The 24,913-nt window shown below is 38.0% G+C and overlaps 1 protein-coding gene across 10 annotated transcripts in view; it reads left to right on the forward strand.

Annotated features, from left to right (window-relative positions):
- Positions 1 to 24,913, forward strand: part of POLA1 (DNA polymerase alpha 1, catalytic subunit) — a 301,623-nt gene that overhangs the window by 234,993 nt on the left and 41,717 nt on the right. For 8 of the 10 annotated variants that reach the window (XM_016943107.4, XM_063803909.1, XM_063803912.1 and 5 more), the window contains one exon: positions 186 to 282. In XM_016943107.4, coding sequence (XP_016798596.1) covers positions 186 to 282 — 97 coding nt within the window. Of the gene's footprint in view, positions 1 to 185; positions 283 to 17,120; positions 17,999 to 24,913 lie in introns of those variants that run through there. The other 2 variants (XM_054676577.2, XM_063803915.1) reach the window with 1 other exon arrangement.

Below are 24,913 nucleotides of genomic sequence, written 5' to 3' on the forward strand. Positions count from 1 at the left end.
GAAAGGTGTATATGCTATATAAGAGGGACAAACCATTAGTATGATTCTGCCCTTCTTACCCACTTTCTTTAAAAAATGCTGCTTGATTTGGAAGTTGAAAGTAGGGGACACACTCTGCTGAGAGTGATCCCCATCGCTTCCCCCTCCCCAGTAGTAGTATTCATTTATTTTCTGTTATATTACAGTATTCTGACAAGTCCCTGTACACCCAGCTGTGCTTTTACCGGTACATTTTTGATGCGGAGTGTGCACTGGAGAAACTTACTACCGATCATGAGAAAGGTACGTTAAAATACTGTAATTACCTTTGAGTTTAAAGTGGAAATTTGCATTATAAAAGCCAGACCTACTGTGTCAGGCTGTTCATGCAGCATCACATTGCTGTCTCAGAAGCAGGCCGTGGGGGCCTATGTGAACACAGGGATCCCCTGCATGAGGGGCGGTGGCATAGGAATCCCCAGCTTTGGCCCCCACAGCCTGTTTCACATTGTTCTCTATTAAAGCAAGGCTTTGGGGGAGGAACAGTACAAAAAGGACTCTTTAAATGCTATATTTTGAAAATGCTATTTTCTACAGAGTTTAGTAATTGTAATAAAGTAAGCATAGGCAACGTGATCATTGGGCCTACAAAAACCAGATATTACCACAAAAAAATAGACCTGGAGTGTGCACTCTGCTGTTCGCTAAAAGCCTAGGTTCGTTTTGAGAGAGGGATGAGGTGGAGTTCCTTTATTGACTCCATCCTAAGAGAGTATATAGGCGCCTCAGCCCGTATGATCAGCTGTTGCATGGAACCCTCAGCACTCGGCGTTTCCTTATACAAGACTTGCGGGCACTGTGGGACTTAATGGGTCTGGGAAAAGCTTTGTTACATAACTTAAAGTATTTGAAAATGTCATGACAACTGCATGTTTGTTTTTTTTTTTCTCCTACCTGAAAATCACATTGACAACTTTTCTATTACCTGTGAAAAATAAAAAAGGCAGATTTATACATTTTTCTTATTAGTTACCTACAGAGTGTTTATGTTGTTTGTCAGCGAGTATCAATTCAACGTTTTATTGGTCAGTACTAGGGCTGGAAACAACCGCAATGACATTAAAAACCTACAACTATTGCTAGATTTCCCCGCATAAGAATCCCCATGCTGCCCTTGATTTGTTCTCACTGTTTTTAATTCCAGTCATAATTGACTTGTTTTTCCATCCACAAGATAGGCTAGAAATTATTTTTTAAATGCCTTGACTTATTTGGTTTTGCTGTCCTTGGAGAGAAAGCATTTTACAACTGATGGAGAAGCTGGTTCAGATATTAGTATCTTATCTCTAGATGTTCAACAAGGACTTGAGCTATCTCCACAGCGTATTTTCCATGAATTAGTAAAATTTATACAGAGAATAAATTTCTTCTGCCTATTAATAACTAAGTTTTAGAACTTTTATTCATGGTCAATGTCTAGCCCATATATACTTGTAATATCATTTACAGCTGTTTTTCTTTTATCCCCAAGGACCTTTCCTAAAGACAGTTATGAGTTGAGAAAATTAAGTACTGATTATCTGAACGCATTATCTGTTTCTATCAGGTCTGTTACCTCTTTCTGAATATCAGTATATTAGAACCTGTTCCTCTATTACTTCTTTTTTTTTTTTGAGACAGAGTCTTGCTCTGTTGTCCAGGCTGGAGTGCGGTGGCACGGTCTCAGCTCACTGCAGCCTCCGCCTTCTGGGTTGAAATGATTCTCCTGCCTCAGCCTCCCAAGTAGCTGGGATTATAGGCATGTGCCACCACACCTGGCCAATTTTTGTATTTCTAGTAGAGAGGGGGTTTCACCTTGTTGGCCAGGCTGGCCTCAAACCCCTGACCTCAGGTGATCTGCCTGCCTCAGCCTCCCAAAGTGCTGGGATTACAGGCGTGAGCCACTGTGCCTGGCCAGCCCATTATTTCTTTCTAAATCTATCCATCCTAGATTGTTTTCTATATGTTATTTGAGGGGAAAGATTCCTCTTCCCTATACGGCTCTAATATTCTTATCTGAGAGGCAGAATCAGTCTTTTATGATCAGCAGTTTTCAAAAGGTCTGGCAACTCTTGGAGGCATGTAGAGGAGTGATCTGGAAAGTCACTGGAGATTTAGCCCATCCTCTTAGAGGACATTGAGAAGTGCACATTATTACACCCACAGAAAATAAGAGGAAATAAGTAGCCGCTTGGAAGCCTCTTGCTTGGCTAAAAGGGAAAAGTATTGACAGGATCTGTACACTCAGAGTTTACTGTAGTCCCATTTCACAAGTTTAAGGATCAGTACACTTTTTTATTGTTTGTATCTAATAATATACTACCCAGCAATTCGGGGCAAAAATGGCATTGAGTTATCGATGGGTTCTTTTATATGTCAGAGGGCTAAAGAAAATAAGACGAGAAGAGAAAAAAATATATGGGACTGAAGGAACTTCATGAAATGTTCCAAGAGCCCTTTTGTTTTATTTATTGAATTTTACCAATTGAAACTCTTTGAGTTTCCTGCTGTTTATTTATTATTCCTGAATTACAGTTTGGGAATGAGTGAATTAGCTGAAATTTACATGCTCCAGGCATTTTCAGATCATGCAGTAATGCTAAGTGGTATTAGGGTATTCATAAGTGGTGGGATATAAACCAAAACTTGGGGGCACACTTACCAAGAGCAGAGGTTTCCTAACACATGACATCTGATAAGCCCTCTCCTAAGAGTCACCTGGGGCATATTAAAAACCCAAATCCATAGATCCTATGTCCACAGATTCTAATTCAGAAGATGTTGGGGGTAGAGCTTAGGAAGCTATAATTTTTTGAAAATTCCCCCAGATAATTCTGCCGTGCAGCCAAGTTTGAGAACCCCTCTCCTGGGCACTCTAAAGACATAGTTGGATGGTTTCTAAATAAAAGACAATTGAATGCAAGGTCATAGTTCATAGGGAACAATGGGGGAACAAGAATATTCTTATAGTAGAGAGGAGAACAATTATAAGGGAAAACACCATAAGTTTAAAATAATATAACAAATAAAATTGACTTCTCACTTTATAAGTTGGAGTGAATTCTCTTTTGATTTGCTATTCAAGGGAGACCTGCTATTAAAATGAGTTTAAAATCTAAGGGAACCGGAGGGCAAATATATTTATTCAATTTGGACCATGGCCAGAACACCAGTAGATGTTAACATCAAAAGTCCTGTGAAAAATGACAGTCGTTATACACAGTTATATTATTGAGAATGGAGTCTAAGTGTCTTCTGTCAACAAGTGCCCCGTAACTGGTGTGTGAAGTATTTACTGTAGACTCTCCTTTACTGTCAGTACCTAGCAACATTTCCTTCACTAAGATTGTTTTACCATTTCCATCATAAAGCCCATATTTTAAGGGTTGTAACTGGATGGTGGTTTTAATTTTTGTTTGAAACTTGGCAATTTGACTTAGAAAAACATGTACAAATTATTTGAAAGAGGTTTATTTTTATGGGGAAAAGTAGCTCTTGTCAAAGCTTTTTCTCTGCTTTGCTTTCAAACGAAAGTTTACAGACCATTAGTCCATAATGTGAATTAACCCCATTTGATATTTTTTCCTTCCTTTAAAATGGTAAAGGACTGTTATTCACGTTGGTGAAGTGTTTACTGCATATTTGCTGTAACTGCATTACATTTTTAAAATCTTATTTCTGTGGGACTTTGGCATTATTATTGTAACTGCTCCAGAATGTACACAGATGGCATAATGGATTCAAAGGCGGTTTTACAGGAACATAGGGGCAATCTATGAAGTAAAAATCCATTTCCAGGATGGCCGCATGAAATGGTCCCATTTGGCTGCCTCATCCCGTGGTGCCTTGGCCTGAGTAGGGGTAAGTGAACAGTTTAGGGGAAACCTGAATCAGTTCAAATCTAAATCTCCTTAAAAATGCAGGAAGAAAAAAGTCTCTTAGTTTTCTCAACTGAACCTTTGTTGTTGTTTATTCAGCAACAGTAAAAACAATTTGTTTATATATAGTTCCTATTATGTGTTGAGTGACATTCCTCATGTCAGAGGAACAAAGGTGGATGGCCAACACTCCCTGCCCTGGAGGAGCTTAGAGTCTGTTGAGGAAAGACAGATTCAGCAACAACTAAGTGTGGTATGGCCTGAGTGTCACCACCAATAGGGTGAAATTATTTTGGAAGCAAAGAGAGGGAGCCACTACTTTTTCACTTCAGTGTTTGATCTTTCTTTAGTTCTAGAAAGAAACTTTTTTTTCTGTTTCTGTTCTCATTTAGTAGATGCTTCTCTCCTCATATTCTGTGTCAGCTATTAATAGTAAGATGGTGTATTCATTTGCTAGGACTGCTATAACAAAGTACCATGGATGGGGTGGCTTAACTATATTTCCTCACATTTCTGGAGGCTAGAAGTCTAAGAGCAAGGTGTCAGCAAGGTTGGTCTCTCCCCAACTTTTTTTTTGAGATGGAGTCTCGCTCTGTCAACAAGGCTCGAGTGCAGTGGCGCGATCTTGGCTCACTGCAACCTCTGCCTCCTGGGTTCAAGCAATTTTCCTGCCTCAGCCTCCTGAGTAGCTGGGATTACAGGTGCGCGTCACCACGCCCAGCTAATTTTTGTATTTTTAGTAGAGACGGGGTTTCACCATGTTGGTCAGGTGGGTCTCAAACTCCTGATTTCATGATCCACTCGCCTCGGCCTCCCAAAGTGCTGGGATTACAGGCATGAGCCACCACACCCGGCCAGGTCTCTCCTCAACTTCTAGGGAGCTATCTTCTCCCAGTGTCTTCCCTCTGTACCTAATCTCCTCTTCTTATACTGACACTGGTCATATTGGATTGGGTCCCACCCTAATGACCTCATTTTAACTTAATTTTTTAAAGGCCTTATACAGTCCATTCTAATACAGTCCACTCCAGATACAGTCTCATTCTAAGGTACAAAGGGTTAAGACTTCAACCCACCTTCAGTATGAATTTTGGGGGGGCACAATTCAGTCCATAACTGATGATCTACTTGAATTTCTTAATAAATTCCTTTGAACACTGCCAGAATTGGAACACTAGGATGTAGAATTCTGTTGAAGACAGAAATTGGAATTGCAGCATAGAGGCTAGCTAAAAGATGACGATTTACCCATAGGAGAAGTATCCGTTGGAAAGCCTGACTTCCCAGTGGAGGTCTCTTTAGGCCTAGATGGACTATTCTTCAGGTCACCCTGTTTCTCACAAAGTGCTATGGGCAGCCTTGAGTGCCCCAGCCTCCTGAGCTGCACCTGCAAAGATTGCAGTTTTCTTGCTCCTCTCAACCAGGTGAAATCCCACATTCACTTCCCCTCTTGAGCCTCATATGCTTTCTTTTCTTTTTTTTTTTCCTTAAACTTTTCAGTCTCTTGTCATCTGTTTTCTTCTGTCTTTTCTTTAGGCCTGGTGGTAACATCTGTAGGCCCTCTTGTTTCCTAACATGCCACCCAGAAGAACTAGGCTGCCCCTTTTAAGGTACTTCATAGTTTCCTATTGTCCTTTCACGTGTGTAACACGAGTTCTCACAGTACTCCTGTGAGGCAGCAGTGGATTGTGCTCATTATATTGATGAAGAAATTAAAGTTACTAAAGTTCCTTGACATTTGCAGATTTAACGCTTGTCGCTTGAACTCTTTGCAAGTGATACTGAAGGTAGGTAACATGTTAGTGTGTGTTATTTTGCTGATGCCAGATTTAAATTGAACTGAAAGAATATCCAGTCACTTAACTAATGAGCAAGCCAAGCCTACTGCTCCTCACCCACACTGCCACGGGGTCCTGTTCTGTGTTCCCCATCAGCTAAGTAGTTACACTCATGAAGTGCTAATAATTATATTACTTTGTGGAAAATGGTCTCCAAAACAAAGACAACAGCTAGTACTGAAAAGGGTCTTAAAAGGTAGTATTTTTTAAGCCAGAAAATAAGAGTTTTATAGAAGAAATTATATGCTTTAGTGTATATGGGAATGTGGAGATTTTGGAAAGTCTCAAGATGGGTCCCATTTCAGTGTTAAGGATTTCCGCTATATTTCCTGAACTGTTAAAGTGAAAGCAGGAAAGTTTCATCATGAAAGTAGCAAAGAGCCCCTGTGGTCCTCTCTAAGCTAGTTGACATCCTTAGAATTTACTTGGTTAAATCCTTAACAAAATATTAAAAAGAAGACTGTGTCAGAGAGCACCTGTCTGGTCCTTTTCTTCTTATTGCCACTTTTTGAAGCCCACTGGTTGTGTTCTGTTTTTTGGGTTTTTTTTGAGACGGAGTCTCACTCTGTCGCCCAGGCTAGAGTGCAGTGGCGTGATCTTGGCTCACTACAAGCTCTGCCTCCTGGGTTCACGCCATTCTCCTGCCTCAGCCTCCCGAGTAGCTGGGACTACAGGCATCTGCCACCACGCCCGGCTAATTTTTTGTGTTTTTAGTAGAGATGGGGTTTCACCGCGTTAGTCAGGATGGTCTTGATCTCCTGACCTTGTGATCCGCCCGCCTCGGCCTCCCAAAGTGCTGGGATTACAGGCATGAGCCACCGTGCCCGGCCTGGTTGTGTTATTCCATCGAAAAACTGTTGCTGAATTTTGGGGACAAGCTTTTTCTGTTTTTAATAACTAATAACAGGTAAAGCACACACAAAACAGTTCGCATCTATTCATTCTTCTTAAAATTATATTTTTTATATTTGTGCAATTTTCTTTAGAAAAATAGATTTTAAGATGGGTAACTGTAAACTGCATTTTTAATTTCATTTTCTTACAAATAAAAAATGATCTGAGGGTTTTTAAAAATTGTTTCTTTGATTAAGGGAATTTTTATGGTAGGAAGCTCTGACTTGACAGTTCAGAACATAGCTGTCTGTTTATTATAAAGAAGTGATTGTAGAAATACGTAAAGAATTTTGGTAAGAAAAAAGTGGTTTATATAATCTTGAGCCTCTGGGGGTTGTTATTGTTAGATATTACATAGGTTTAATCTTCAATGACATATATAATGATAAAATACAAAACTAGATAACTTATGATTCTAATTTGTGGTGTATATGCAAGGTGGAAAAATTAGTAAGGAACACTAGAATTTGTTATAGTTATCTCTAGGTGGATTATAGCTTTTCTTTTTCTTTATAATTTTATATATTTTCTACATTATATACTCTGAGCATGTACTGCTCTCATAACATGAAAAAAATTATAAGCACTAAAATGTTATAGAGAATGTTACTCAACTTGAAGTAATTACCCAAATAATTTCACAATTGAGGGAAAAAATAACATAGAAATGAACCCAAACCAGCTTTTTTTCTCTGTGTATTTTTTTCCAAGTCAAACCTAAGGCCTTGTTACTCCAAGTGTGATCAGTAACCCAGCAGCATAGGCATCACGTGGAAGCTTGTTAGAAATGCAAAATATCAGACCCACCCCTGACCTACTGCATCAGCATCTGCATTTTAACAAGATCCTCAGGTGATTCCTCCGCGTGTTAAAGTTTCAGAAGCACTGATCTAAGACACTCTCCCTTAATAACTAAAGCCTACTTCTATTTTATTCATTCATTGATTAGGGCCGTCCTTTTGGTAAAACTTTAAAATAACAACTATGCAGGCTACAGAAGGACTACCCAAGTTTTAAGGTAGAATTCATATCACAACCTGGCCTTTTGAAATATGTTTTTATTAAGCTAAAAATGCAGTGGTCTGACAAGGGCTAAGAGAGGGGAAAAAAGCCAAAAAGCATGAGTTCTTCCACTTTGTTTCTTCGTAACTAGAAGGAACAAGGGAGAAGTAAATTAGGATTTTCAAAATAGCTTTCAGCTTTTTAAGATTAGTGGCTTATAAAAGAAAGAACTAAGGCCGGGCACAGTGGCTCACGCCTGTAATCCCAGCACTTTGGGAGCACTTTGGCAGGTGGATCACCTGAGGCCAGGAGTTTGAGACCAGCCTGGTCAACATGGTGAAACCCCCGTCTCTACTAAAAGTAAAAAAATTAGCCAGGCATGGTGGCACGTGCCTGTAATCCCAGCTACTCGGGAGGCTGAGGCAGGAGAATCGCTTGAACCCTGGAGGTGGAGGTTGCAGTGAGCCGAGATCGCACCATAGCACTCCAGCCTGGGCCACAGAGTGAGACTCCATCTCAATAATAAAAGAACTGGAGTGTAGTTCTACACCCACTTCGTGTAAGGGCCACTCTCTATGTGCCCAGAGTAAAGTTTCACCCTATCACTACATTCTGGACCTCATTACAACATTGATTTAGTAGTATTTTATAAAGATTTCAAGGCATTCAACTAGATTCTTTTAATGGAAACAAGAGTCTATTTCTTAAATTTTGCTACTGAAAAGTTTATTTTGAAATTTTCTTTTTCCTACTGTCACTGACTTTTCTGTGATGTTTTTATACTCACTACAAGAACGAGAAAGTTGGTATTGTCTGATGGCAGCATGCAGCCTGCTAACACTGGTTTATTTTTCTCTATGGATACTGCCTGTTTTGTTTTTGTTTTAACTTGAGATAACTTTACAATGTGACAGAAGAGAAACTACATTTTCCAGGAAATGGTCACTTTAGTTGCTTTCCCCATAAGTAGAAGTGTCTTGGCTCTGTACATTTTCTGCCATCTTCTTCAAGATAGCTAAGTTAGTATATGAAAGTTGCCATATTTTGGAGCAGCCAGCTTCCAGATTCTAATTATGTGTCTTTAAGCCCATTTCTGTAAATATGCACTCAACGTTTGCACTTTTATGTACAAAGAGACTTAGAGGCTTTCTATGATAACAGATGTGTTACTCGTTCTATAAAATCATTTCCCATTATGTCTTTTTAGTGGGCAAGTTCCTTTCCCCTTTTATAGTGACAAGTACAGCAACACAAGGGCTCTGCCATGTCTAGGTGATAATGTGGTTGATGGTCTGCATTTGCAAAGCATATTGTCATTTTTTAGTAGGAAAAATACTAAAGATTGATAAGTTTTTTTATGTACTTCTTAAAAATATGCTTCTATCACCAATGATGAAAAAAATGAAACAATTCGCAAGCAGTTAAGCCATAATGTGAGCTAATCACTTTATTTTGAAGAAAAGTATTTTTAAACAGTTGAGCTAGTGAATTTACTTTTAAAATGTATTGTGCTTACACAGTAGATGGTTTTATTTCCATGATGTTTTTTACTACATAATTATACATCTTAATTACGTAATTACTATCATAATTATTATGTAATTGCATGTACTTCCACTAATTACAAAATCAGGAAGTGTAATTATCTAGTAAAAACTTTATGAAATTTCATGCACTAAAAGTTAGTTAAAAGGCTATTCCAGTGGTCTAGTGGAAGGCTTTCCATGGTTAGTCTTCTTAGTCATAACTTTAGTTTAGAGCTGGAACTCATAGGCCAGGACAAGGATAAGTGCCAACAGACCAACACTAAACTGAGTATTGTGGTATGGGTAAGATAGACTTTGTCCCTTGTGATTTAAAAAGTCAGAGAGCATTTTAATTTTTTTGTGACTGTGGAGTGTGGTAAGAATAATATCTAAATGTTTGAGGTAGGTACCACAAAAACTGTCAATGGAAAGGGCAGTTCTTTCTTAGGAAAGAATTGATTAATAGAATCAACAAGGCATTTAGGTTACACAACAGCAAGGTCTTCTATAATTCTGTAATGTGAATGGCTTATTTAATAGCTATCTCTGCCTTTAAAAGCAATAATGATATTCAGTTTTCTGTTTCTTCAGTTTGGAGAAGGTGTTTTTCCAGTTTGTGTTTATATTTACTAAGATATGAGCAAACGTATCAAGAGAGCATACTCCTTTCTACTACTTGATGTCAAAAGCAGCTTTTGAGACATAAACATAAGCGCACAAACATGTAACATCAGACCCTAAATAAAGACAAAAGGTTTAATTCAATAAAGCTATGATGCCTTTACCATTCAAAACGACATAAAAATTGCACAGTGAAACAATAGTCATGACAGCAAATTAGATATGACATCTAAATTACACTACAAAGAGAAATCCCAGAACCATTTTTGGTCTGTAGGAGCCTATTTTAGCCCAGGTTTAGAACCCAATCTAGAGGCTCTGCTTTATTGTCTAAGTAGGGTAATGTTGTAGAAGACTAATTGGAGGTTGGTTGAATTAATTGCACATCAATTAGGAGGAAAGGGCTTGTAATACTCATGGCAGAGAAGTGAGTAGATCCTTTAAGTATCATGATAGAATGTACTATGAGTTTCAGGAATTAATATTATCAGTATTTGTGTAATATCTGTATAATCTATTACAACATGACCTAAATCAAGCACTTGGGGTTAGATACAGGTATACTAATTTCCTCCCCAAAATTAGTGCTTCTCACTAGAAATGTATTGAAACAGCCACTTAAAATGTATGAGTTATTTCTTTTAAAAATGTAGCCTTAAACATTAAAAGGTTCAGCTCAGGAGATCAGATATTCGTTTTTTTCTTAAAACTTTCTAACGAAACACTCATTGTGGTATTACGTTATTGAATTTGTGACTTTTTTATACTAGCTGAAATTTCCAATAAGTGTGAATTTTTTTAAAAAGTCAGTGAACGGTGTGAAAATGCCAGTCCCATTTGCTTCAGGCAAATTAGAGGATTTATATTTATCCAGAATTGTTTCATGGTTTCAGAGATGTTTGGGATTTAAACAGATTTAGTCTGACTCTGCTATTTTTCTCTAGTAGTTAGGGGTTATTTTAAAATTGCATATTTTTTTCCTCTTGGGAATCTTTTCTCATTTACTTAGCCCAGAATTTAATGTCTTAATCATTTCTTATTTGCCTTAACTCTATTGTGATAACATTTCTTCTCATGGTTTCAGAAGTGTTTATGCTCCTCTATGAGACAGCACTGCCTCTCACGTTTCCTCTTAATCTTTTGTTTTTGTTTTGGTGGTTGGTATTTTTTATTTTTATTTTTTTTTTACTAGTGCTTGTACCATGCCAGAATAGCCCTTAATGGTTAAAAGCAAAGTGTTCACCTAATCCTCATCTTTTCAATTATAATACAAATTTCATTTTGAAGCTGACATTTAAACTGACATTGTTGTGTTTTGTTTTGCTTTGCTTTCTTGCTTTGCATGTGAATTGGCATATGTCATTATCCTATAATTCTTGATAAATTTTTCATAATTATCTAAGGGAATCAACCGTAACTTTTGAAGTCTAATTATGTCCTTGTGATGTCTCCAGTAACCCTGTAGGCCCAGGCCAAGAACTGATGTTGATTTTCACATTATTAATCAGTGCCATTTATTATTTTATGCTGTACTATCTGGTTCATATAATGCTACCCTTCATATACAAAGAAAACCCATCATCAATTTGACTCATTCTTAAACTAGTTCTTCCTGTAGTTGTCATGAATTTATTTAGATCCATCTGCATTCTCTTACCTTGTGGCTAACAGGACAGTAACTAGACAGACTTAGTAGCCCATCATTGAGTTAAATCAACACTGATTACATTCTCCCTGTATAAAGGCCCTGGGAAACCCTTCTCTCCTTGGCCTGTGAGCCCTGCAAGCCCTAGCACCATCCCCTAGAGCTTAAGGCTTAAACTAGTTCGTAGAAAGATAGATTTGCTGGCTAATTTTAGACACTGATGTACTTTTCTTGTTTTAAGAAATTATTGTAATTTCAAATAGGGTCACAAAAGCAGGTCTGTGTGTAAGTCTGTTACTCTCTGTCCCCTCTTCGTGCCCTGAACCCTTGCCCAGTTTATTCAGCAAATATGTATTGGGTCTCTGTCCTATATGATATTGCTTCTAGAAGTACCAATACTTCTGACCAATTGCTTATTCATGCATTCACCTCTAAATACCTCCTTTTTATAGGACTCTACTTTTGTGGAGAACATTCACAGCCATTATCTTTTACATTTTCCAGACAATTCCATTGTATACGGGTATGTAGTTGACACTTCTGAGATGAGAAACAACCCCAAAAGGATGAAATGACTCTCCCAAAGTAGCAAAGCTTAGAAGTGTTAAGAGCCCGGCTTTTCTTTCTGCCATATCACAGCTGCCCTGTTCTTAATCTATTAGGGAAACTTCAGCCTGAAGACAAGTAACTCAAATACAAGGGAATGGTGTGAATTGCTAAGGGATCTCAGCATATACCTCAGGGAAGGTTTCCTGGTGGAGATTTCCTGAGTTGGGCCTTAAAGAGTATGTGAGATTTTAATAGGCACCAGACATGTAGTTTGAGACGAAGTTTTGCCTTTCTCACTTTTCTTTAAGTGCCCTATTTATCTTGCTTTTATAAAGGGAGAACTTCCTTTGACAAATGCATCATGATTTGAAAGCATATCTGAATTGAAAATTTCGTCTAAAAGTGCTTATTAAGAAGCAAAGCTTTAAACTCAGGACTATAAGCTTGAAGGGCATTATTTTTTGAGATAGGGTCTCGCTCTGTCACCTAGGCTGGAGTTCAGTGGCACGATCTCTGCTCACTGCAGCCTCGACCTCCTGGGCTCAAGTGATCCTCCCATCCCAGTCCCCCGCCCCTAGTAGCTGAGACTGCAGGTGCGTGCCACCACGCCCAGCTAATTTTTGTATTTTTTTGTAGAGATGGGGTTTCACCATGTTGCCCAGGCTGGCCTCAAACTCCTGGACTCCAGCAATCCACCTGCCTTAGCCTCCCAAAGTGCTGGGATTACAGGCGTGAGCCACTGGGCCCGCTGTCCTTGAAGAGTATTCTCTCTTCACTCTCCACTCTCCACTGTAACCAGTGGTGGTGCTTTGAAAGAAATTGATCCATCCTACAGGATACATCTGTCAAAAGTGTATCAAAATGTTTTTCTATCTTAAATAATTTAACTCAGAATATAATAATTAAGTATTTTGACATGAAAATTTACATACTGTGATATATCCACTTATCTTAAAACAGACGTCTTTAACTATAAAGAAAAGGAGTGTGGTAAGACAAAACAAAATAGAAATTGGAATTAAATGGGATGACTGACAGACCAAACTAGTTCTATTTAGACAATAAAAATTAAAGTCCTGTTAGCATTATGACGAAAAAAATGTAAAAATGTTTTACTTAAAGCATGGCTGATTTTTTGTTGTGTTTTGTTTTTTCACTAACACCATGGTGAAAGTTTAAACATGTAAGACCTGTTTATGAAGTAAATGTTTACTGCTGAACTAATTCTTCAAGTTTACTGGTATATTATATATTGCCTTACCAAAAAAAGTCGATGGTGAAAAGTCAGTAAAATCCACAGTAAAAGAAAGCGTCTGAACAGTAGTCTGTCTTGGGAAATTATTCAACAGAGTGCACTCTGGTCTCTGTTAGTGAAGGCTTTATCACTTTTAACAAATAAGCCGCAGTAAATTTATTAGTATGCTACAAAGAAATTTTCAAAATAATTAAGACTAAACTACACTTGTCAAAATAAATGAATGAAATACAATTTTGAATCATCTTTCTTCACTTATTGCTCATTTGCATAATTCAGTAACTTACACAGGAGTCTTTCAGTCATTGGTGTGAATTAGCAAGGTTCTGCTATTCCTTGTTGTACGGCAGGAATTACCCTACCATGTAATTAGCTATTCCAGACATGGACTAACGGGAAATACCAAAGGGCACAGCAAAATCTAAAGAGGCAAGGCAGGGAATCTAAAGACAAGAGACAATCAAAGACACCCAACAAACTCAAGCTGGTAGACCACAGGGAATTTTGAATGAAGCCTCTTAATTTATTTTGAGAATAAGAAATCAGTAGTATGAGAGAAATCTCAACAAGATTAGCTGACTAAGCCTACTTAAAAAAAATATCTCTATAGTGCGTGGTGCGCCAGGTTAACCACTCCTGTTTGTTAGTCTGTATACAGCTCAACAAATAAGCGGCAAAGCTTTTCATGGGTATATAGTGGCTTTCCATTGAGGTTTTCACTCTTTGAAGGAGGTCATTTATACCAATGAGATCTGTAGATGCAAATTGCTTTCCCTATATGTGAGGGGTCATTCCTTTCACAGCCAGCTTGCTCATCTCTTTTATAAAGGTTTTGTTATTTTTGTACTGCTCCCAAAGGAATGATGGGAATTATGCCCCCCCACCCCCTGTCTAACTTAGCATCCAAATCTTTTCCCTCCAGCTCTGTGAAACTTTTGTGTGTTGATCTTTGGAAACAAAACAAGCTGTTGGCAGCAGCCTTTAACTCTGAATCAGGAAACTTTTTTCCTTCTTTCAACCTGAAATATCATCTCTTTAGATTTGCCTTTCTCGCCTAATTCTAAGGAAATATCTTTTTCATTGCAGCAGAGTGTCACTGTAACATGCTACAGGCATGTGGGAATTCCTGGAAGCAGTGTCCTCAAAATGCCATTTTTAGTTTGGCTCAAATGATGTAAGCTCTCACGAACTAGAGGAATAGAAATGAAGGGATCGATTTAAGGGTTAGCTATGAAAACCTAACTTCTGATCTCATTACTGAAGTAAAGGGAAAGATAATATTTGTCTTTGCCTAGGCTCTAAGGAATCATACAAACATTCAAAGGTTCTAGTTTGTTGTGTTCAGGAGTTTTAGGAAGGAGGAGCTTCAGGCATACCATGTGAATGCTCTGTAAAATATTTGTTGTTTTGTTCCTTCCTTCTGCTAGCATTTGTTGAACACCAAGGGCATTGGCCTGGGTTTCTCAAAAGCAATATAGGGTAGTGATTAAAAACTCAGGCTCTGGAGTGAGAGTGCCAGGTGCAAATTTTGACTTTCCACCCCTTACTAGATAAGTAACCTTGAAGTACATCTATAAAACAGGAAAAAAATAGCACCTACCTCAAAGGGTTCTAAATTCAGCAGGATGACATGGAAATAGGCTAATATGTAAAACGTCTGGGACATTAAACAGGCAATACGTAAAATGCTTAGGACAGTGCCTGGCACATAGTAAGCATGCAGTAAATGTCAGTTGGTTTTATTACTTCTGAGAATACTTTGTCTAAACGACTATCTATTATAGTACTTAGTGTTACAACTGTATTTGAGTTGGTTTCTGCAGCCTGTCATTGACCATGTTTTGTTCAGATTTGTATCCTCAGCATCTAGCACAACACCAAACATGTAGCAAATGCTCGATTCATTTTTACCACATGGTTACAGTATGAAAAAAGCATAGTCCCTGTTCTCAAGGAGCTTAAAATATATCTTGATAACTGTGTTTTAGTTTTCTTATCTATTGAAATAGCATCATGTCAGAAGTGTATTAAAAAGAAAACTTTAATTCTCAGTTTTCCATACTTAATGGAAGAAGTTGAAACACGAATAATCTGCAAGCCAGATTTCTGATTGAGTAGGTCTGGGGTGGGACCCAGGCGGCAGTGTATTTAAAAATCTCCGCAGGTGATTCTGATGCACACCCACAGTGTTGGGAATCTCTGAGTTAGTGAAACTCTTCAAACTTTAATATTGCTTCTTGTCAAATATGCATTAAGTTTGACTTTGATATAGAAAGGGAGACTGGGTGGCATCTAGATAACAATTTAAACAGACAGTAGAAAGGGAAATGAAGTCAAACACAAGAATTATTTCCTAGATAAAGGAAGCATTTATGGTGCTGTATACGCTAATGTAGCATCAAAGATAAAGTGAAGAAAAATAGGCTAGGGAAAAGTAAGCAAGAAGGAACTGTTTTCTGGTAATGAGCAAACTGAAGATGAAATAAATGCATTTCAACAAAATTGGCTATAAAGCACGTTATTTTCCCCCATTAACTTGCGTCATGAACGAAGGAATGGGGGATCTTTCAAGGAGACTGGATAGGTAACTGGGGAGATATTAAGGTGGAGGCTAACCCAAACATGGTACTTAGGAGCTTCTGTGGTTTGGATTTCTGAGACCATTCCCACCTCCTGTCCTCTTCTACTTACCTTGACACTCAGCTGACTGGATCCTGGGTAGAGCAGCCTTCCGCAACTTTATAATTTTGCATGTCCTCCAAGCGGTCTGGAACAGGATGGTAGTAGTAGAGGGTTTAGGAGGATATTCCTGTGTCCTGTGCTCATCTCTTGGGGTGCTCATCTTACCTGGGGTGTCCAGGCAGGAGAAATAGCTTGACTGGCTATAGCTGGAGTTATAAAATAGTCTCAGATCACCCCTTTTTGCCTAGAAAGATTAGGACTGCACCTTGTTGGTACCCACAAATCAGACCCTTCTTCACCAGTCCCTGAGCAGGCCTTGACTCCACTGTGGCCACATCCTTTGGCTGGTGTGGTTTCCCTGCCTGGGTTAGCCAACCTCAACCCAGTCTCTGTTCATATTCTATTCATACTTTAAGGCCTCCCAGCCATAAGTGATCTCTTTGTCCTCTAAACTCCTGTAGTTCTTAAGCACTGTCCCTCTTACATTATAATTATTTGAGGACAGGGATCATGCTTGATACATTATTATATGTCTGATGGCAACTTGCTCATGATAGGAGCCTAATAAATGGTATGTTAAATTAATGTTTTCTATAATAGAGCACTTTCTGACTCCATCCTCTTTTCTCTGCTATTTATTTCCTATTATGTCCTTCAACTGTGTCATAAAAAATTTTCTATCCATGTATGTATACATTCATCAAACATTTAGCCCATATCATCTCCTCATTCCACATGGACTTAATTTCCCACCTTAATTTGTCTACTTTCTGACAATTACTAATAGAGTTGGGCTGTGATATCATGTATCTCCAGAAGATTACATAAATTCCAGCCTAGAAATTTCTTTGTTTAAACCTTTAGGTTATATAAATCAAACTGATGCTCAGTCATATTAGTGGGATTAAGTTTGAAAGTCTAAAATCATACTTCAAATGAGGACTGTCTCAACCCAGGCACACTCCTTGCCCTCCAGAATTTATATACCAGATAGCAGCTGGTTGTTTTCCCTGCAGATTCTTTTTTTTTTTTTTTTTTTTTTGAGACAGAGTCTCACTCTGTTGCCCAGGCTAGAGTGCATTGGCGCAATCACGGCTCACTGCAGCCTTGACTCCCCAGGTTCAGGTGACCCTCCCACTTAAGCCTCCCAAGTAGCTGTGACTACAGGCATGTGCCACCATGCCTGGCTAATTTTTTGTATTTTTTTTTTAGAGACAAGGTTTTGCCATGTTGCTCAAGTTGGTCTGCAACTCCTGAACTGAAGAGATCTGCCTGCCTTGGCCTCCCAAAGTGTTGGGATTACAGGCAGGAGCCACCGCATCCAGCCACCTGCAGATTTTTCTAGTGATTCACAGTTTTAGCTCTCTGCTCCAGATGTGTTATTTGGTTGGCTAGCCTTTAATATATCTTGAAATGTCTGGAGGCCAACTCCAGAAAGCTCTCGTGAAGGTGGGAAGGTGAAGAACCGCTAAGAGACTTTCAGACTGGTCTTCTCTTATCACCCATGTGACTTTCAGTTGAGCAGCATGCAGGCACACGTATTAATGGCAATGTAGGTTTGTAAACAATACTACTAATAGGCTGGGGCTGGGGGAGAAAAATAGTAAGCCCACAAGAAATCTGGAGATACCTGTCTTGAGTGTAACCTGCAAGATATACTCTAACAGAGTAATCATTGCATGATATCATTGTGGGAGACTGAGGGAGTTAGAAAATCTATTCCTGGTTTGTCGCTGACTCACTGTGGCATGGGCAAACCATTATTACTCTTTGATTTAGTTGTTTTATTTGTTCGAAAAAGGGAAAATAACATGTGTTTAAAAAGCACTCTGAAATTCCTCTGAAAGGAGGTCTATAAGTGCAAAGTACTATTGTTGTTTTTATTATTATTATTAGTGTTCTAGTATGGTTTAGTTTTATGCCATGTAGGTCACAGATGTTTCAATTCTTCCGACTGATGAATTACAAAACACTTCCATCTCATTCTGTTTTATAGCATTGATAACAGTTTAGCACATCTTTGTTTTAACCCCAGTTAAAGTATATGTCCAAAATAGACCTCATTAATAAAATACAATTACTAAATTAAATATATCTATGCTACTTTCTGTTGTTTTTTTTTCCTCCTTAAAAAGGTGGTTACCAACAACTACTAAATAAGACCTTTAATTACTGCCAATCTTCTCTTGAAAGTAGCAGTGCTTATCTTGAGTAGTTTGAACTGTAAGTGGTATTCAGTACACAGTGGGGTTGTAATGCGATTATGAAGTGTAGCAAGTTAGTGATAAATAAGCGTGATAAACCATATATTTGTATTAGAAATAATATTTGAATTATCAACTGAATAAAAAGGCTGCAACTGCTGATTCCTTTGGGTGGGCATGTGATAAAAATAAAATACAGTTAAGTATACTTGGAATAAAAAATTGTGTATGCTTCAATATAATAGAAACCTTTTAAATTGAATGTGTTTTTGAGTTTATAGCATTTAAATTACTGGGAGAATTAAAAGATTTGCTTTGCTTTCTGACATTAAGCTTTTCAAATTAGAATTTTAAAAAACATTTCTAACTCATTCATCAGTAGAAGACTTTGGCTTTTATATAAGATACTATAGTTCTCCCCCATATTTTCAGTGATTTTCCAATGGAGTAGCAATAAAAAAACTTTAATTACAGTAAAACTTGCATATAAAATCATGCAAGAAGGAATAATATCATTTTCTTGCCTTTTTTTCCTTTTCAATATTTTAGTAATCATAGAAATAATTTCTTAATACTGGAGAATGGTAATTTATATAAAATGAGTAATACTGTGACTCTTATTTATATTTCACATGAAATGAGCAGTAAATTGTGTGCATTTATTTGTAAGTGTCCTAAGACATGGGGCCACGTAGGAAGAAGTATAGCTGCCATAGGGTCTTAGAAACCAGAGGTCGCATAGTAGCAGCCACAAACTGCGCATGACCTTTAAATGTGTTTAATTTGCCTGAAGAACACCTCAAATTTCTAAATGGTTGCTAATATTTTTTAGTGTGGGGAGTTCCTATAAAGAGCCAAATTTCTGGCATTTTTAAATAAAATCAATATGTGGCTACAGTAGGTCAACATTCCTGAATGGCCACAATTGACTGAAGCTGAGTAGCAGCTAAGCAGTTTGGACAGAATATGGGTTCTCCAGTTTGCCATAGCCTCACTGCAGCCCACTTCACTCATTTCTGTTATTCATGTGGTTACTATAAGCATTTGTTTGCTAAAAAATATCTTGAGGCATTTTTTTTTCCCTCTTTTTTTAACCAGCCCCCTCTCTTCCCAATAAAAAAAGAAAAAGAAGCCATGAAACTTGGGGGTTTAAACAGTAAAAAAAAAAAAAAAAATCCAGCAGACATAAGTGTGTTTATTAAAGTAAATCATATAAAAATATAACTTACTAGCTAACCTGTTTATGGCACTGTATATTTTTCTTTTCTTTTTCTTTTTTTTCTCTTTTTTTTTTTTTTTTTTAAGACGGAGTCTCGCTCTTTTGCCTAAGCTGGAGTGCAATGGTGCGATCTCGGCTCACTGCAACCTCCACCTCCCGGGTTCAAGCGATTCTCCTGCCTCAGCCTCCCTAGTAGCTGGGATTACAGGTACACGCCACCACACCCAGCTAATTTTGTATTTTTAGTTGAGACGGGGGATCACCATGTTGGCCAGGCTGGTCTCCAACTCCTGACCTTGTGATCCGCCCACCTCGGCCTCCCAAAGTGCTGGGATTACAGGTGTGAGCCACCACGCCCAGCTACTGTATACTTTTCAAAGCACTTTCACGTGTCCTTTGTCCTCTTATCCTCACAGCATCTCTGGGAGTAGGATAACAATTACATATTCATTTTACCAATGAGAAAAGCAAGTTTTGGTGGACACCATTAATTTATCCAGATTTGCAACTGCTACGTGTTGGAGCTGAGCTATTACTCATCTTCAGATTGTTCATCTAGAGTAACACTGTCCACCGGAATTCTTTGCAATGGTAGAAATGTTCTGTATCTGTGCTGTCCAGTGCTGTAGCCTCTAGCCCCACATGTAGCTGTTGAACACTTGAATGTAGCTAGTGCGACTGAGGAACTGAATTTTCCATTTTACTTAGTTTTAATTAATTTAAATGGAAATAGTGACATGTGACTAGTGGCTACCTTATTGGGCAACACAGGACTCCAGAGTTCTTTTCCTCCTTCGTTGCATGGTATCTTTATTTAACAGTCTTATTCTTTTCAATAAAGTTCATCAAAAGATTTCTGTTAGGTTTTCTGTAGTTACCCAAGTGGCAAACATCTGTTCCACCAGTAGTTCAACATATTAAAATATTGAATATTTTCTGTATCTGCTTAGATTGCCTTCCATAAAGATTTTGAATCATACACAGTAGCATTCTTTGTAACAAAGTCAGGGGACCCAGTATTAAAGTTCTTAATGTATATTATCTCCCAAGATTCCTAGTTCAGATAAAGGGCATAATTAGAGGTGTGTTTAAGCATCAGAAACATGTAGATGACTAAGACCATCTCCTTCCCTGGTGTTTTTTATTTTCTAAGATACTAGCAGCTGTTACAGAATCATGTAGGAAACTTAACATTCTCTGATAATTGATTGGCTGGTGTAAGTTGGAACAGAGTGACTTTTAGAAAGATGACCATTAGCTAAACTCTATCAGCGTTTATCATTAAATCCAAAATGACATTAACTTAAGACATGTTCCAATTTCAGAGATGTTATAACATAGGAGAGGAGATTTATCTTAAAATTGGTGACATATGGTTTGTCAGTGGGCTTCATATACATTTGGTCAGCTTATAACCAGGGACAGCATTGAGATGTAAATGTCAACTTCTGTTTTGCCCTGTGATTAATTAAACCCTTCATCTTCACCAAAACAGGTCCCCACCCCACCCCCGCCCCCATTGCTCTCTGCGCTTTGGCTGTCCCCTTCCTCACTACCTTATCCTGATTACGATTAATTAACAGAAATCCTGGTGATTAGGAGTAGGCTTAAGCTCTTGCTCAGTAACAGTTTGATCACTATACAGATACTCACTTTCTTTAAACACCTCCCTACCCCCTCCCCACCAAATGCAGACGAGGATATTTTATTATCATAAATAATACTGGAACAAGCTTAACCAATCACCTTCTAGCACACAGGCAACTCTGCAGCACTCTTTTTTAGAATACCACATGCTGTAATTCAAATTATCACATTAGCTATCCAAACACACCATTTGTTTTTAAATACTGGAGTGTTTACCTGAATATTTCCCCTTTTCATCTTCCTGCCCCACTTCACCAGTACATTGTCACTGCCGTGACAGGTTTATTTATGTGCCTTAATATCCCCATTTCTTGTTATTTTAAAAATGTATTTCTGTGTCTCTATAAGGGTCTTCTTGAACATCTTAAAATATTAGTTATTATGTAAATTCATGTGTTTACTTTTCCATTATGCCCTTTGAATCTTGCCTTTATTCAGACTTCAAAATATTTAAGCACTTCTAAACTCCTGTATTACATTTTTAATACCAATCTTTCTCTGGAAACTGAGAATGCCTCTGAAACCTTAACAGCCATCAAAAGAAATGTGGGGATTTGAATCTATTAAAATAGAAGAGTTCTTGTCCACAATGGAGTCTGACACCCTAACAGTTACCATTTTGGACACTGCTGTGTAAAGGTTCCAAATACAAGCCATTCAGAGCTTCCACTCGCATGCAAAACTCATGCACGAGTTAGGGGGTATCATTTATTAGGTAGTAACGAGGAGTCCTGAGTGCTTTGGTAAATGTGTTGGTTTGTACCATATAAAATTGCTGACATTAGACCATTTTTTTGTGTACAAAATGTGGCAACTTCACATGGGGTCCACCCTGATACTATAGGTGCAGACCAGTCCAGCTCATATAAATTGCCTTCTCTATTTTTGCTGTTTTCCCTTATTTTTCCTCAATTAGTAATTTTACTCCCATAACCTTCTCTTTGCTGCCATCCTTTTGTATTTCTCAGTTAATAATATTTTCTCTAGTGCCCTTCCCTTCTTAACTAATTCCCCAAATCTGTTAGCTGCAGAATTAGTAGCACAAAGAAGGCTGGTTGCATAGTATGTACCTCCATGATGCAATCAGTACTTACCACTTCAAGTGTTTGACCTGTTTTGAGGTTTTCATTATCCTGAAAGGGTAGTGTCTCGAATACATTTACTGCCCAATAAATAAGCCAGCATAGTTCCTTACTGCTCAAATGAAAAAAGCAGAAGGGGAAAAAAAAGCTACTTTTTTGTTCAGTGCTGATAGAAGCCTTGCTATGTGATGTCTTTGTTATGACATGGCTCAGCTAAAGCATCTCTGGAGAATAAAATTAATAAGTACCCTTTGTTATATTTGCCTTTGTTTAACTGAATATAAATTAATAAATGCAGTTTTTTAGTAGTTTGTTGTCTTTGGATCTTTGTCTCAAGAAAGAAATGAGATATGTTGTATTTTATAATTAGAAGTGATAGAGACATCAGCCATCACTTAAAAGTTGGAAAAAAAATTCTAGAAATCATACCATTTTTATTTCTGTCCATTTGTATTTGTAATCTCCTAGTTTCCAGGGTGATATGGTGATACAGTGAGTGCTGATTCATTCATATATTTGTTATTTGGTTGCCATTTTTAAAGAGAATGTCAGTAGTTGGTAGTGATAGGTAAATAAGAATAAAATAAACATCAAATCCTTTACTGATGAACTGTTCTTTACATGTAGTCATGCTAATCTTCACAATAATCTGCTGAATGGATGCTCTTATCCCCATTTTACAGATATAAAACAGGTAAACTTATTTTCTAGGACAGTAAATTCTATCTAGTACAGACACGCATTTGAAACTTAGGGCCAGCAGACTCCAAAGATGTCAGCCCCTCCCGCCCTTCCTCAGTGTCAGACATCCTAGCTATTGAAAAAGAAATTGTTAAACATCTGTGTTACTTTAGTGCCTCTTTATGGTGTCTATTATTGTTGTATGTTATAAGTTTGTTTTTAGCTTTTTGTTGTTGTTGTTTACCATGCATCAGGCATAAACAAGGTATCTGTTCTCATGGCACATTCTACAGAAGAGTAAAGAGCAAGATCATTTCAGATAGTAACAACCCCTACAGAGACAATAAAATGGGGTGGTTTGGTAGAAGTGGATAGGAAGTTCTTTCTAAGAAGCTGGTGTTTAAGCTGAGACCTGAATGACAAGAGGGAGGAAATTCTGGAAGCAGGACGTTCTACAGCAGGGGAACAACCAGAGGAAAAAGTCTGAAGCTGGAGCATCTTAGGACAGTTAGGAGGCAGGTGTGGCTGGAGGACAGGCAACGAAGGGAAAGTAACAGAAGATCAAGTTGGACAAACAGGCAGGGGCTAGATCTTGAAAGAAGGGCTTTGGTAAGGAGTGTGGTATTTCCACTGTGGGAGCTTTTGGAAGGTCCCCCTCCACCAAATGTGCACCTGCTGGAAGCACTCCGTGTATTTTCTCTAGAAATTATGTACGGAGGTCTAGAGGAAAATGCTAAAGCCTTAAAAATTACATATTAATTAGGGAGATTCTGAAGAGCATCACAACTTTCAAAGGTGACTGGGATAATGCAGTCTTATTCCCATATCATCATGTTTCTTGTGTGCTCTGCTAAGCAGCTGCTAGAGTCCTAAAGACCTCTAGTATGACAGTGAGTACATTTGTGAGTTGTGTTGCCCCAAATTATAGTAGGGATGGGGATAAAGAAATATGTTTGTATACAAATTCTTGCTAGATACTAATAACCAGTGCTGGAGAACCTTCCACATTAGTTCCAGGAAGTGCACTGTAAAGACCTGTTGGTTTTAGTTTTCTCTTGGTACATTTGAAATATGTCACTGGCTTTTAAAATTAAATATGCTTTTTATGCTTTTAAGTATTGTCTCTTTTGAACTTTTGAGTGTGAGGGTTGAATTTTTAGTGAGAAAAGAATTTTGTTTGGATTTGTTTTTAATTAGTATTTTTTAAAAATATGTTAAGGGCTTCTGGTGGTGGTGGAAAATATTAATTCCTTTAAAAATCTGGCTGTGTTGCTAGATCCACATTTGCTTTTCTGTGTTTTTGTGAACAACTGATCAAATTAGATTCGTCACTCTTGGCTTACGGTGATTTGAAATTGAAATGGAATATATTAAAGCAGCCAACCACACTGATTACATTGCAAGCCTCATTTAATTTCATACATTCACACTTTACAGTGAAAGGCAGCTTTTTTAATGCATGATTGTGACTGTACCTTGAGCAACTCCAAAGGTCATCTGTAATGGGTGCATAATTTGTTAATGTTAGATATCTGATTTATGGTAGGTGTTTCTCAGCCTGATTTGTACTAGTAGTAAATATGGTGAGCATCAAAGTAAAATCTGTAAGAAGTTTAGCCTGTCACATTTGGTGGTATTGTCTTATTCTTCATTGGTCAGTGGACCACAGTAAATCATGGACTAGCTGTCATCCTTAAATCGAGAAAGTGCCAGTACTGAGCCCCTGTAGCACAGGGGTTAAATGAGCTATTCTTTTTAAGAGGGCAGGCTGGCCCAGGTGAAGGTTATAACAGTATTACCAGCTCATCTAACAGTACTTGTTCACAGCTACTTGAGCCCTAGTCCCAAGAAGGCTATAAAAGGACTTTCAGTTTCATAGGAGCATGGACATTTGTGAGCTTGCTCTTTTTTCCTTGGTTTTCTGTAGCAGCGAAGTCTACCAACTTCATTTCCTTTGTGTCTTCTGTGTGACAGGCACTGTGGGGCAGCCCTCAGAGATCCAGAGCAGAATTTGCTTTTTGTTTGTTTTTTGTTTGTTTGTTTTTGGTTTTTTTCTCTTTGTTTTTGGTTTGTTTTTTTTTCTTCTCTTTTTTTTTTTGAGACAGTCTCACTCGTTTGCCTAGGCTGGAGTGCAGTGGCGCAAGCACTGCTCACTGCAGCTTCAATCTCCTG

This window comes from Pan troglodytes, chromosome X (genome assembly GCF_028858775.2).
Source record: "Pan troglodytes isolate AG18354 chromosome X, NHGRI_mPanTro3-v2.0_pri, whole genome shotgun sequence".
NCBI classification, from domain to species: Eukaryota; Metazoa; Chordata; class Mammalia; order Primates; family Hominidae; genus Pan; species Pan troglodytes.